The 14,411-nt window shown below is 41.4% G+C and overlaps 1 protein-coding gene across 3 annotated transcripts in view; it reads right to left on the bottom strand.

Annotated features, from left to right (window-relative positions):
• Positions 1-14,411, bottom strand: part of APBA1 (amyloid beta precursor protein binding family A member 1) — a 185,812-nt gene that overhangs the window by 33,841 nt on the left and 137,560 nt on the right. For all 3 annotated transcript variants that reach the window (XM_016135531.2, XM_016135532.2, XM_016135533.2), the window contains exon 3: positions 2,733-2,828. In XM_016135531.2, coding sequence (XP_015991017.2) covers positions 2,733-2,828 — 96 coding nt within the window. The remainder of the gene's footprint in view (positions 1-2,732; positions 2,829-14,411) is intronic.

Below are 14,411 nucleotides of genomic sequence, written 5' to 3'. Positions count from 1 at the left end.
AGCACCAATTTCAATGGTGCTTCACGTTAATTTTACTTTCTATTTATCCAAGTGAGAAGACAGGCCCAGTTGAGGGCCAAAAGCGAAATCTAATTCTGGTCGGTTTAAAGAAAACAACCTATAACTTCAGGGTATGCAGATAGAAGCTAGCTTCTTCATAAGGGCCAAAGATTTTTAAATTATTACCCAAACATCTCCCTGTCCTTGTCCTCAGCTGCTAGGGGTGTGGGGTAATGAGGGTTTACTCTGTTTCATCAAAATGGTTAAGCTTCCAAGTATATCCATGAAGGCAATTCAGATTTCCTTGGGCTATCAGGATACTTTTCTGAATGCCAATCTCAAGGACAGCGTCCAGATTTTAGCAGAAGCTACAGAATTACTTCAGTCTAAAGCTCTAAAAACTGCTGTTTTATTTAGAGCCACAATGGAGGACATTTGCTACATTTACTTATTCTCTATTCATGAGTTTATGACTAGCTTTCTTTAGTCTCTGGGGCAATAAAAAAATTTTTTTTGAAAACAGTTTAGTGAAATGAAAGAATCTCTAATTATTGTGCACAAAGAGGATTTTTCATCATTATTTCTAAGAATATGCAGAAACATGTGTCAAGTCCTATAGGAACTGAGAAACTAACAAATTTGCTTTGCTCATTATATCTGATGAATAATCAAATGTTGAATATTCAGATGTCTGATTAGCCCTTTGTTTTCTCACATGTGGACAGAGATGAACACTGGCTGATCCTTACCACTCGAAAATTAACAAAGTCACATTCAAGAAGATAAAGGCCACAACCTTTGGGGTTTTCTAGGAAGTCGCACTAATTGTGTGCAAAGCCTGGAGAGGCCTGACAACTGGAATAATGACATATGAGCTACCTTGTCTGTGCAGTGTGTGTGACCTGCAAAAAGTTTTCACCCCAAGGACAGCAGATCCTGGTGTTAAGAGCCTGGGCCCACACACGTTCTGGATTCAAATCCTAGCTCACCAGCTGTGAGCCCTGGGACACCAGATAAGTTATTCAACCTCTCAGCTTCCTTGACTAATACATGAGGATAATAATTCCTACCTCACAAAATTATTTTAAGGAGTGAATGAGACTGTGATTTGCTTGGCCTGGTGCCTGAACACTGTAAATGCTCAAGGAATGGTAACTCTCATTACTATTATTATCCTTGTGCTGTCACTCTTTTCTTCTTGCAATCGGTCTCACCTCTCCGTGTGCTATGAATAAAGTATAAGGCAAAGCTGTGGGATGTAGGGGCAGCAGCAACTGTGATTCCATTAGTCCTGTTCCTATGCCCTAGGGTATGTGGATCAAGACCAGCGGAGGGCAAAGTATACGTCAAATCTACATTCTCATGTTGCTCCAGAGGCGGTCTCCTTATGTTTGTTTGGTTTAATATGAACAGATTAATAAACAATATTTCTCCCCTGCATGAATATTTAGTGGCAAATGTATGTGTAGTCACTGATACTTTAAAGGTACATTTTAACTAAGGCTCCCTTTAGAAGTGATCTTCCTTTAGAAGAGATTGCCTTCTTCTATTTCGTTTAACATAAAGTTATTAGCAAGAGGAGGGAAAATGAGACAACCAACCATTCATTATGTGGCTTACCTTTCTAACGCATATCCTCAGTGTTGATTAGGCAGCATCTACATTTAGAGCAAGATGGGCCCACACAGAGATTATGACGCAGGCCAATATTTACCTGATGCTGGTTATAAAGAGGTGGGGTGGGTAGCTGTTAGCTGAGTGTAAAAAGATGACAGTGAGAGAGAAGGCAGTGGCTCCCCTCAGAGAAAACACCTGCCGTTTTTAGCCCTAGAAATCTCAGGGGGAGCAAGCAGCATCTTCTTGCTGGTATTTTCTCTGCCAGAACTCAGTTTGGCTTCCCTAAGTAGGACAACAGTATGATTTGTTGTCCAAAAGGACACTTTAGGGCTGCACTGTACAGGAGCCCCTAACTGCACGTAGCTATTTAAGTTGACGGAAACTGAATAAAAGGAAAATTTCAGGTCCTCTGTTCCACAGGCCACATATCAAAGGCCTGCTAGTCACATGTAGCCAGTGACTACCATAGAGGACAGCACAGAAATAGAACATTTCCATTGCTGTGGCCAGATCTCTGGACAGCACTGCTTTAGAGAGTGAGAGGGGGTGCTCGCCAGGTGTGCTGTTGGACAGTAAGTGTGACTAGAACCACTGCAGGTGAAACAGGACAAGTAGCCACCCTGTCATCATGAAAGATATTTTACTTGGACCTGAAATAAATGAGTATTTTTTAAAATACAACCCATTTCCCAACCACACAGCAACTGTAAGTCCATGATACCTGAGGTTTGTCACACCACAAGGATGCTGCAGAGTTTTTGATGTCCAATGGTCAGCACTGTCCAAGAGGACTTTTTGTATCGGTGAAACTGTCCTGAATTCTCTCCTGTCCAATACAGCAGCCACTAATCACATGTGGCCACTGAGCATCTGAAATGTGGCTTGTATGCCTGAAGAGATGCTTTTCATTTTATTTACCAATTAAATGCAACTCGTGGCAGACGAACTGATGTCACGGCTTTAATCACCAAATTCTACACTGGATAGGGGAAAATAAAAATTTTCTCCCCAAATTACTTAGGGGCAGAAACTCTGTGGGAGGCTGGAGAAAGTATAAACCAGAATTAGAATGGAAAAAATGAGCTGATGACATATGAAACAAAACAGCATCCTACCTCTTTGTTCGTGGAGGCTTCCGAGGGGTCACTGGGATGAAGGGCTGTACTTGAAGATTCTGCACCGAGGGGTGAGGAACTGCCTGGAGATGGAGACTGGAACACAGCAAGGAGAGAAATAACACAGTGAGAAACCGAGGGACTGGGTGAGTGCCCACCTGTGGGGAGGGACAGAGGAGAGAGGAGAAAGCCACACACAACTAAAGAAACGTTTTGGCAGGGAGAAAAGTTCCTTGGAAAGGAGCTGCCAATTGTACATAAAACACTCAGGTTTATCAAGCCTCCTTTTAAATTCTTGCCATGTTTTCGAAGGAGCACTTAGAGCTCAGCTTCCACATCTTAGGCCAAGTGTTTAATATATAGCAATCCAATTTAAATATAGTAAAAGTTGAACATCAAATTTAAAGCTCTAGATGAATAAAGCTAATAGTGATATGCAAATGTTTGGGCTTTAAAACATTTTTTTATTGAAAGATACAAAGACTTTGTGTAATAAATGCCATATGAAATTACCTACCCAAGATTATTTGAGAAAGTAAAAATTACAATATATATTTTTAAAGAGGCAGCTGGGATTGACTGATGACTGGAAACCATACGACACATATTTTCTCAGTCAGTTCAGATTTCAAATATCTTGTCTGATTTAATCCACATGCCACCAAAAATTAAGAGAAGTTTTAGCATCCAAACGACATTACCTTGGTTGCTCTTAGAAAGTTCGAAAATTCTTTGTTAAATGATAAGATTTAAAGCAATTCCACTTCTGGGTATTTATCTAAAGGAAAAAACCCCCACTAGTTCTAAAAGATATATGGACCCCCGTGTTCACTGCAGAATTACTTCCAATAGCCAAGATATAGCAGCAACCTAGGTGTCCATTAAAAAATGACTGCATAAAGAAGGTATGGTACATATACACAATTAAATATTACTCGGCCATAAAAAAGAATGAAATGTTGCCATTTGCAAAGACATGGATGTACATAGAGCATTATGCTAAGAAAAATAAGTCAGAGAAAGACAAATACCATATGCTATCACTTACATGTAGAATCTAGAAAAACAAAATAATTGAATAAACAAAATAAAGCAGCAATAAACTCACAGATACAGAACAAACTGATGATTGCCAGAGGGGCGGAGGTAGAGAGATGGGCAGAAAAAGGGAAGGGGTTCAAATGTACAAATTGCCAGTTAGAAAATAAGTCATGGAACTATAATGTACAGCACAGGAAAGTTAGTCAATAATATCATAACTACGTATGGTAACAGATAGTTGCTAGACTTATTCATAAGGCATACAAATGTTGAATCACTATGTTATACACCTGAAACTAATGTAATATTATATGTCAATCATAAGTTAAAAGTTACAAAAATCTTTAATGAAAAAAAAAAGCCTTAAAAAATAGTTTCAAGGGAATATGATCTTCATCAGGTGTGCTACTGCTTCAGGTGATGGGCTTAGGCTCCTTGCACAGACAGGCTCTACTGGAAGTACGATGCTCTAGGCCAGTATTTGACACACAGCATGTGCTCCATAAATATCTGCTGAATGAATGACCAAAGCAAGCAGGCAAGTGCGGGAATAGGACTAATCCAGGCTCTGAAAATCCTCCCTTGCTGATACCCAAACATTTCTGTATGCTGCTGGAATCTTGGGAGATGGAGGGAATCTTCAGGTGAGCCATAGGGATGCTTAAGAATTCTACAGCGATGGTCCTCTGAGAATAAGAACACACTGCTTCACAGTTTGATGTTTGATAGTGGACATAAAACAGAACCCACACAAAGATCTATACTCTGAGGAAGTGTGGGGATTTGAGTAAGAGGGGGTAAGTCCTGAGCAAAGGAAGCAAATTAACACTAATGGTTGCTTGAATCTCATCTGATCTCATGGGACTGGCCCCCTTGGGGAAGCTGAGGTACAGAAATAGCAGTAAAACAGCTCTGTGTGGAAAAGAAGAATGTTCCACAAAGCAGTGGTGCTGAGGGGGGTAAGGGGGAATGTTAACATACAAGGGGGACCTCGGCGAGTAGTATATGAAATCACAAAAAAAATAAATCTTTTCCAGAAAGTCTGAATTACAGGAAACACAGGGGTCACCAAATGAACCATTAAGAGGATGCGGTACAATCCAGTACTCTTCACAGAGATGTGTGTGGTCCCGGCCCATTCCTGGGAAGCCTGGATTTGTTTCCCATGATTCCACAGGCCTGATTCGGAGCAGGAAGGTGAGGACCCCTGAGCCTCTAAAACATTCACATGCAGAAGAAATCAGCAGCTCCGCAGTAAAGCGAGGAGGACAGGCACAGGATAATAGCAGACATTAGGTACCCCAGGCTCCAGGCTCCACAGGCCCTGGGTGGAAGAAAACAGCCCTGCATGCCTTTAAAAAGAAATACACATAATTTTCCGTTTGGCACCCAAGAGAGTTGATGGGTACTTGCTGAGTTAGCTTTATGTTTGGCCTACTCAAAATTAATGTGGAAAGTCTTCATGATAATTCGATGCCTTTAAAATATACCAAATTTTAAAATCTGAAGAGCTTCCTTAGATATTTGTCTATTTTCCCCCCTCCCTAAGTAATTTTCTTTGTCACAAAGATTTTAAGTCTAGTCTCTTGGGAAGCTAGTGCAGCTGTTTTTTAATTATTTGGTTTGAAGGCGGTATGACACCTTCATTAAAAAACCAACAATCCTCCAAAAGAGTCTCACAGTTCCTATTTAACAATTTTCTGTTGCAAATCTTCTAAAAATGGATTCTTTACAATGTCATGGGCACCAGATAATCTTGGGATGATATGAGAAAACTGCAGACAGTAGTCGGGGATGTGAAAGAGGCAGGTCAGATCCTACAATAATAGCTCGAGTGACCAGTGCTGGACACCTGCCATGGAACACTGGAAAAAAGGCACAAATGCGGCTGAAAAACAAAAACTAAACATATGCAACTGCAGTGAGCACTGCCCTCACTGATGCTGTCGTGGGACCTACACCAACCTTTATCGGGGCCCACACCCCTCAGACAATGGATGCTCTAGCCTTCTGCATGCATATAAGCTCATTCATGTTTCCTTCCATTTGTATATGCAGTTAATTACCTCCACCCAGAGAGTTCCTTCTCATTCTCTCCTATGTTCAATTCAAGAGTATACAAAGCTGAAGCTTTCTCACTCACAGTACATTCTCTCCTCTCCTGATGACATGTGCCAGGTTTTGTAATTATCTATTTTCTGTGTATCTCTGCCCTCCCTCAAGAACTCTCTGGCAGGGGTCTTGTCTTATTCATCTTTATAATCCAAGTGCCTAGCCTCGGGTCTCATAAACAACAGGTATTAGGTAAATGTTTAGCGAATAAATGATTTCAATGTAGTTTCCAGCTTTGCCATGTTTTCCAACTTGCACAGAAAGCAGATCGACCACCACTGTTTTTCGTATATTGTAGTGGTCAATGGTAAAGCTCTTTCTGATGCAGCACCCCTTTGCTGTTTTGCATAATACGTTAAATCTGAAGTTTTTGTTGTTGCCCTCCCTCCCTAAAATCTGAATTCTGAATTAGAGAAATGGTCTTTGTTTGCAAAGACCCTGACCTTAGGTCCAGCGAAGCTCTTTTGAAGTAGAAAGCAATCCTCAAACAAGAGAGGACCCCACCTAGTGGAAGCCTACTGCTTACCACATCATTGCTGGCAAGGTCACAGTGGATAAACGCCTCATGAGTAGACATAGACTCCGTGGAGCCTTGAACGAAGGTGTCAGTATCAATTCATCTCAAATATCTGCTTTAAAAGCCCTTTGCCTCGTACCTCTAATTTCTGCCTTGTCACTCTCAAAAGTGAAGAGAAAACTAGAAATTGGATAATACTTTCTACCTTTAAAGACTGTATTAGAGGCAAATTTAACCACTGAAATATGAAACAAAAGTAAAAATTATTATTTCACATATCTGTAACTGGAGCCTCATGCCTTCTGGGTTACTAGATTGATACAATTATGGGAAGCAAATGTGGGCTTAGGAATTAACAAAGGTAAGTGCCACACAGGGCAATGGAGGTGGTAGTGTTCAAAGATGACTCAGCAACTCCCTGTTTGAGATAATTACAGGTGGTCTCCTTAAGCTCAGCAACTTATCTTCTGCAGACTGTGTTCTAGCAGAGTCTCCACCACTACGACCTTAATTGACTGTGACAGCTCTGGGGTTCCACAAAGCAGAGCTCTCAGCCTTAAGATTTGGGTTCTTCAATGCCAGGATGAGAGATGGAGAGTCCTGTTCTTAGATCAGAGGTGGATGAAGGATGCTAAAGTGTCCAAAGGGAAAGCCCATCATTCATTTCAATTCTGACTAAATACCTCCTGGGGGAAAATACTATATGGCTGGCGATAGAGATGAGAGAGACAACTAGCTGATGAAAATTTCAAGCTGTGCTTGTAGGGGAGAAGAGCAGCACATGCATAACTATTATCCATTTATTCCTTCTACAGACATTTTAGTGCCTTCCTATGTTTCTAACACTGGGTCAAGAAATGAAGAGGAAAGTGGTGTCATGGTCCTGTCCTCTACCTCTTTCCAGACAAGGAGGAGGCTGACACGTGAAGGCAGGGCTGTGGAAGGCGGCCAGGATATTAATCTGTGAGTGAGGACACAGGATTGGGCAAGATCGATTCTGCAGGTGGGAAGAGGTGCATACCAGGCAATTCTTCACAGGGAAGGTGATGGTTTCAGCTGAATCCTGAAAACTGCAGTTTTCATGAAGCAGGATGGGACAGGGAAAGGGGGAAGGTACAGGAAACAAAGGAAGGGAAGTGATAGACAGCTGAAGAGCAGGGACCAGTCACTGGATCCTTGCTTGATGACAAGCAGTGCCTATTCTACCCTGAGGGTGTTTTCTTTGTGGGTCATTGGCCTGTGGTTCTCAGTGAAGAACCACTATCTAGGCACTTCCTGTATCTGAGCTCAATTGGAAGAGTAAAGGATTAAGGGACTGAGCTATCACTTGTGCTCTTTCCCTTGATCCTCTTTCACCCTTGGACATCTGCATGAAGGGATTACAATCTGAAAAAGTTGACAGCATGATAATAAAAACACCCCAAAACCAGAGGTAAAGGGCCCCCTATCTTTTCCCACATGGATAATATTCTTTTCAGAAAGGCCTAAGCACGGAGGCTGGGCTGAGCACAAAACCGTGACTTGGAGAGCTGTACACAGATCTTGAAAGATTTTTGGAGGAATTCTAGTGAAAAGACACAAAATCAGAAGGTCTGGTTAAGCCATTCATTCATTCATTCATTCATTTAATACAGAAGTACTGACATGTGCAAAAAGAAATAAATATAAAACAGAATTTTTTAAAGTTAAAGAAGGCAAAGTTGGAGAACTGCTCAAACCACCTATGGATCATTGGAGAGTTGGCAGAATTACATTAATTAACAATGAAGAACAGAAAAATGGAAAGGATGATGATATTAGAGGTGGTTCAGAACAGCAGGACTCAAATATCAAAAATTAAGAGAGGCCCTTGGGAAAATAGAATCAACTCTTAAATATTTTTGCCGAACTGGTCCACTTTATGACTGAAAGAATCCTTTCTGAACATGCTGGAAAAGTTACATGTGAATTGAAGAAGGATACTCTATTGTGTGATTGAATGACTTTTTTTTTGAAAAAAAATTACAACTTCCGAAGTCAATACTTCTTCTCTGTTCTAAGAATTTGTGTATAGTTAGAACTATAACCTGTATGTTGTTAGTCGAAAGATAAGCTAAGCTTATGTTTATAGTTCTAGTATTGTTTTTCAAGGTAAAGTTCTAATCGAATCCCCTCTTCCCCATACTTACTTCGAAATTTTGGTCCTCATTTTAAGCGAATTACTTTTACATCAGCCTATTAAAAGTATACTTATGCAGTGATACTTCAGAACACACCTGCCCCTGTGGTTGAAAGGTGACATGACAGCTGCCATTACATGCTCTGGAGAGGAGGGACTACGTACCTGCAGAGGCTGGGGCAGGTAACAGAGGAGACACAGAAACCTTTCCTGCTACAGGCCCAAGGCTCAGAATAGGTCCCAAAGCCCTGGAACAAAGCCTGCTGGCTGGTGGAAGTAAAAAAATGAATCGACTCCTAAAACACTGGGTCTAGTCTTCAAAGCCACCATGATCTGCCTTTTCAACATTACAATCCACTTTCGAAAGCACAGTGTGATTACAGGGAACACAAGTTTCATTCCTCCTTTGAAAATGACTTTGATGTTTTAATTTTATATTGTGACAGGATAATGAAGCAGTTAAGTGTTCAAGTCCTAGCTTCTGGCCACCAGATTCAACTCTGGCTCTACCACTCATGGCTGTCACCCTCCTGAGAACTGGGGAAAACAGTGACTACTCACCCCTTGGGGCTGACATGAGGGTTAACTGATGACAACACACATAAGGGGTCAGCTCGGCACCTGGGCATGCACAAAGCACTCGACCAATATTTGATGTCTTTCAAGAGTCTAACAGTTACAAAAATGATTTCGCCTCTATGGGAGAGTGCTCACAATGACGCACACCCTTGGGGATTTTTCACCTCCTTGTTTCTTTCCTTATTAAAGCTTTATTTATTGATAAAATAAAAAAGCACATAAAGGCTCTATAAAGTCATACCACAAAGACTAAGTTAATTTATAGGCCCCAAGACTCCCACTGGGATATTTATCGGTAAGAATAGCACATTACTAGCTAAGGCTGGGCACTACATGCAATGGCTGTGTGCGACTGCGGCACGTCCACTGTCTACCATTCAAGATAGCATTTTGGAGTATGGATGGTCACAATGAGGCTATTATGATGACTGATTTACAAAAGAGAATCGTGTGCATATGAATTGTATAGTATTAATTTGCAATATGCCTAATGAATGACTGTGACATACCAAACGCTCTACTATTTAGGACACCTAGTGAAAGATCTCAGCTGGCTCCAGCCAACCTTGATGAGTTCCAGTACAAGTTGGTCCCTTTCCTCCAAGGAAACTCAGTGGCAAAACTTTCACGGCAACGAAGGATAGAAGAAAATAATTCTATATGAAACAACTCACAGAACCTGAATAGGTTTTTTTTTTTCTTTTTTTTTAAAAGTCACCAAACAGCCAACATAACTGCATGAGACCCAAGCACCAAGAGCTCATGAATCTTATTCACCTGTGTTACGGACTGCATGTCTGTGTTCCCCTCAGCTTCCTGTGATGAAACGCTAACCTCCAGTGGGATGGTATCAGGAGGTGGGGACTTTGGGAGGTAACTAGGTTAAGAGGGTAGAGCCCTCATGATAGGATTAGCACTCTTATAAGACACAAGAGAAGCTGCTTCCTCTCTCTCTCTGCCATGTGAGGACACAGCAAGAAGACAGCCATCTGCAAACCAGAAAGAGGGTCCTCGTCAGAAGCTGATCATGCTGGACCCTGATCTCAGACGTCCCAGGCTCCAGAACTATGAGAAATAAATTTGTTGTTTAAGCCACACAGTCTACAGTATCTTATAACAGCAGCCCAATGGCAACCAGAGACATCTCATTAAGTACCTATTTGCTCTCATTTTAAAACACAGTTTTAAAAAGCAGGTCATTCCTCTAAAGACACTAGTGCTTCCTTTTGTGCTTACAGAATAAATCCTATACTCTTTACCTTGGCACTTAAAGCACTCCAAGGTGTGGCCTTAATTTCTTTACCTTTTCTCCTTTCTAGTACTTACTCTCTATCATCAAGCCAAACTGGATTATTTTCTGTTCCCTCTACACAACCTGTAAATTTTGCTCAGTGCTTTGTTTATGCTCCTTTGAACTCCACATATCCATAAGCCTCCAAAAGCCCGTTTCAAATGTTACTTCTTCCATAGTCTTTCCAATCCTTAGATGAAAGGAATCCATCACCTATGAGAATTGTTTGTATTTTATCTGTGCCATTCTTATGATGCATCACTTTTCCCCTTGTATTGTATAAAAATATCATAATACTATATAAAATTTATATTTTAATTATATTTTAATAAGCACAAAAGGATCAAAGGCAGGTTTTATGATTAATTTACATGTTTTCTTCTCTAAATGTTTAATACAGGGCTCCCCATGAAATATACAGAAGTTCAATAACTGTATTGAACATATGGAATGATGCATGGCATCAATCCTTTTGTATCGGAGGAAAAGAAACACAAAATAAGTTTGTGTACAGAATAGGTTCTGAACACACACAGCATTGCACTTACGTACTCATGTGAATTTTGTACCCATGTGTAGCTCAGGGTTCTCTTCACTAGTTCTGGATTACGGTCTGTCTCTCTTCTCTGGCAAACGCTGCCTGCAAACCGCGCATCCTCATATAATTAAAAAAGTGCTGTGGACACTGCAGGATCAAATGTTCTCAAAGGTGGTGTTTCATATAGACTGTAATGAAGCCCTGGGTCATTTGATTCCTTTCCAGCCTGGACATTCTAGTTCTAGTTCCTTCTCCACACAGAATTCCAAAGGTGTGGTGGGCTCGGGCAGGCCATGGCCCACACTCTAGTTTTCAGTAAATTTCCTTTTCAAGGGCTGTGTGGGGCTTCTCCAGTCCCAGTGTCCTCGAATAGCTTTTTCACTATGTATATGGGTTTGTCCGGCTTTATCCCTTTTTTCAAATAAATGCACATTGTTTTCCTCACTCATCTAAGTTGTTTTAAATTAACCTTAATCCCTCTTAGAGTTATTTTAAAAACCCTAATATATGATTAGATTTTTTTCTTGCTCTAAGACATGATTGTGCTTATGAAAATTAAAACTGGTTAAGAAATCCATAATTATTCATTCTCAATGCAAACTATATTATCAATGCACAACTGTATTTCCTTAATGTGGTGAAGTAGGAGAGTGGGCACCAGGCATTGCGGGGGCATAATTATGTCATTAAATTGATAATAGCTGGGGCATAACGAAGTGTTTTATATACACCTTTATAATGGATTCAATTAATACCAACAGAACATTCTGAGGTAACTGTTAAGTTAAAGTGTTCTAACTATTTGCATTCTCTCTTTTCCCACAGGAAGAGTGGGCCTGTGCCCAGCCCCGAGTCTGTTAAACCGATGTAAGGGCTCCAGTGGGAAGACCTGGACCACCTTGAGCCTTCCACGGGAGCAATCTCCTCAAATAGAGAGTGCTTTCTTTGTTGGGGTGGCACACAAATAATTCATTTTATCACTGTCAGAAGGGCTCTAAACTTCTGAAGCTGTGTTCTCAAAGGCAAAAAAAAAAAAAAAAAGAGAAAGATATTGACCAGTTAAATATGAACCAGAGTCATATTGTAAGGTGAGATAACTTATCTTCTGTTAAAGCTGATCTATACACAGAGGTTATCTTTCCCCCCTTGAAAGGGCCTCACAGTATTTATTTGAAATGCATTACAACTTGTGATGGACAAACGAGGGAGCCAGTTATTCATTTCCCCCTCGAGGTGCATTCACTTCTGCAGGTCTTCTTGTACTTTCACTGCCAGGCCACCTGACCCGAGAGATCAGTGAGAGGAAAAATCAAAGTCACTTTTAGTTTGTATTAAGAGATGTAGACTATTTGCTGCCATAACACATTACCTGCTAAGAATAACAGCCACTATTTAAGGAGGGCTTTCTAGATGTCAGGTACCATATAGTATATATTATGCCCATTACCTCATTTACTAGCAAAGCAGTTCCTTATGTGCAAGGCACTAATCTCCATGCATTTTTTACTAGTGTCATGGAAGCAAAAGACACAACACAGAGCAAGAAACTGGAGGCTACAGTGCCCAAAGTAACTCATTTATCAGAACACAGAATAAGAACAGACTGCTGACGGAGATAAAGCAGAGTACGCCATCTTTTTAAGTAATCAAACTGCCTTTTCTCTCTGCAGGTCACCTGGGACTTCCAAGAAACAGGCAAATCTGATTACATTTCTCCCATCCTGGGTCCTGCTCACTCTCCCCATCTATTTCTACTCTGTTCACTTAGTGATACTATTGCAGGAAACAGAGAACAACTTAATCTGACAGGACTGGAAGAAAAGCAAAAGCGAAGCAGTAAACATCATTTTGAAGCCCGAAGATCTACCTACCTCGTCTTCATGACACTCCAATTGGTACACCCAAAAATTCTCCATCTTTACTGGTGCTTTTTGAGCGGCAGAGCTAGCCCTGGTGCATCCACCTGTGAGCTGAGGCTGACTGTTGACCTCAGTGCCTGTCTGGTAGATTGTTTCCAGTGATATTAGATGCCCCAGTGGATAATGCAACTTGTAACAGGAGCTATGACTACCTCCCAGGGCGTCTGACCATCAACATTAACCCCTCTGTGCCTGAACAGCCCAATGAAGTCATGCCTCACTGGTGGAGCACCGTCACCTGATGTTTCTGAGAAGGGGCTGGCCTGCCCCTCCTGGCAGTGATGTCTACTATTTCTGGGGAAAATAAACTCGGTTCCAAGGTGCTACCAGAAACTTTCACACACTCTAAACTCTGCTATGTTTATAGAACCTGTGAAAAAAGCACTCAGCTCATGTGGAAGGCAGGGGTGGAGTTCGGGAAAAAAGAGGCTCTCTCAGGACCTTCATCAGGATGCACCTGAGGACTTGTTAAGAGTTTAGAGAACATTGCGGCTAGCCAGGGCCTGGGTGTTTCAGGACATGGGATGTTGGAACTAGCCCCTCGCTACCTCTTCACATGTGCTGAGTGCCTCTAACAGCCTTTTACTGCAGTCTGAATAAGGGAGATACAGTAAGCCAGCTACACAAACAGAAAAAAAAGCTCCACCATAGTATGACCCGAACCTACAGGTAATCCCAAATTAGGTTCAACAGCTGGACCATATCTGCTAATCCTCAACAGACTAGAGGAAGGTTAAGACAAATATAGATGGAACTGGGCTGGAGGGAGCTCATGGAAACTGAGGTAGGCAAGACAGTTAAGGGAGAAGACAGGAGGTGGACAGAGTGACCTCCCAGAGCCAATCTACCTCATAAAGATCCATGGCAATGGGAAAGGATGTGGACGCGTGAAAGAGGAAAGGCACAGAACATCCAAGAGATTATCTTAATCGATGGCTTCAGCCTTCTTGCTCATCAATCCTTTTATCAGGTATGCTGACAGGTCTCTCTCTGAGTCCACCTGTTTAGCTAATGAGTTGTGACAGAGTTGAAAAGTAGAAAAAAAAAAGAGAAGCAAAAGACCTGAACCATCCAAAGCTAGAAAATCCATGCTAGTGGATAGTTGCCTGTACTGTGGATAACTCTGCAGGCCAGCATGGGAGACAGGGTCAGAGGGAGGGTGTCCTAGGGCATTTCTCTCTCCTTGCTTGTTCTGGTGTTTCTGACCACTCTTGCTGGATTGCACTTAATATAATCCTGGGCACTCTGATGCCCCCATTCAAGACAGCCCTTTTTGAAATGGTGAGCAGTGCAGGAGGTACTCCTTCCTAGTTCGTAGCACTGGGCATCTTTCAAAATACTTTCTTCTTAAATTGATTATTTAAGACAGAAAATCTCTGACTGTTGATTCTCAAGTGCCCAGACTGAACACCCGCTACCATTTAATTTTCTCTCACGGGCAGAGCCATTTCCCCTACTATCATTCTTAAAATGTGCTTTGGTTTGGATTCACGAACCACTTAGGACAGGCTAAAGCCATTAGAA

Source organism: Rousettus aegyptiacus, unplaced genomic scaffold (assembly GCF_014176215.1).
Source record: "Rousettus aegyptiacus isolate mRouAeg1 unplaced genomic scaffold, mRouAeg1.p scaffold_m13_p_3, whole genome shotgun sequence".
NCBI classification, from domain to species: Eukaryota; Metazoa; Chordata; class Mammalia; order Chiroptera; family Pteropodidae; genus Rousettus; species Rousettus aegyptiacus.
Note: the sequence above shows the minus strand (reverse complement) of the source record. Positions and strands in the feature narration are given on the sequence as shown.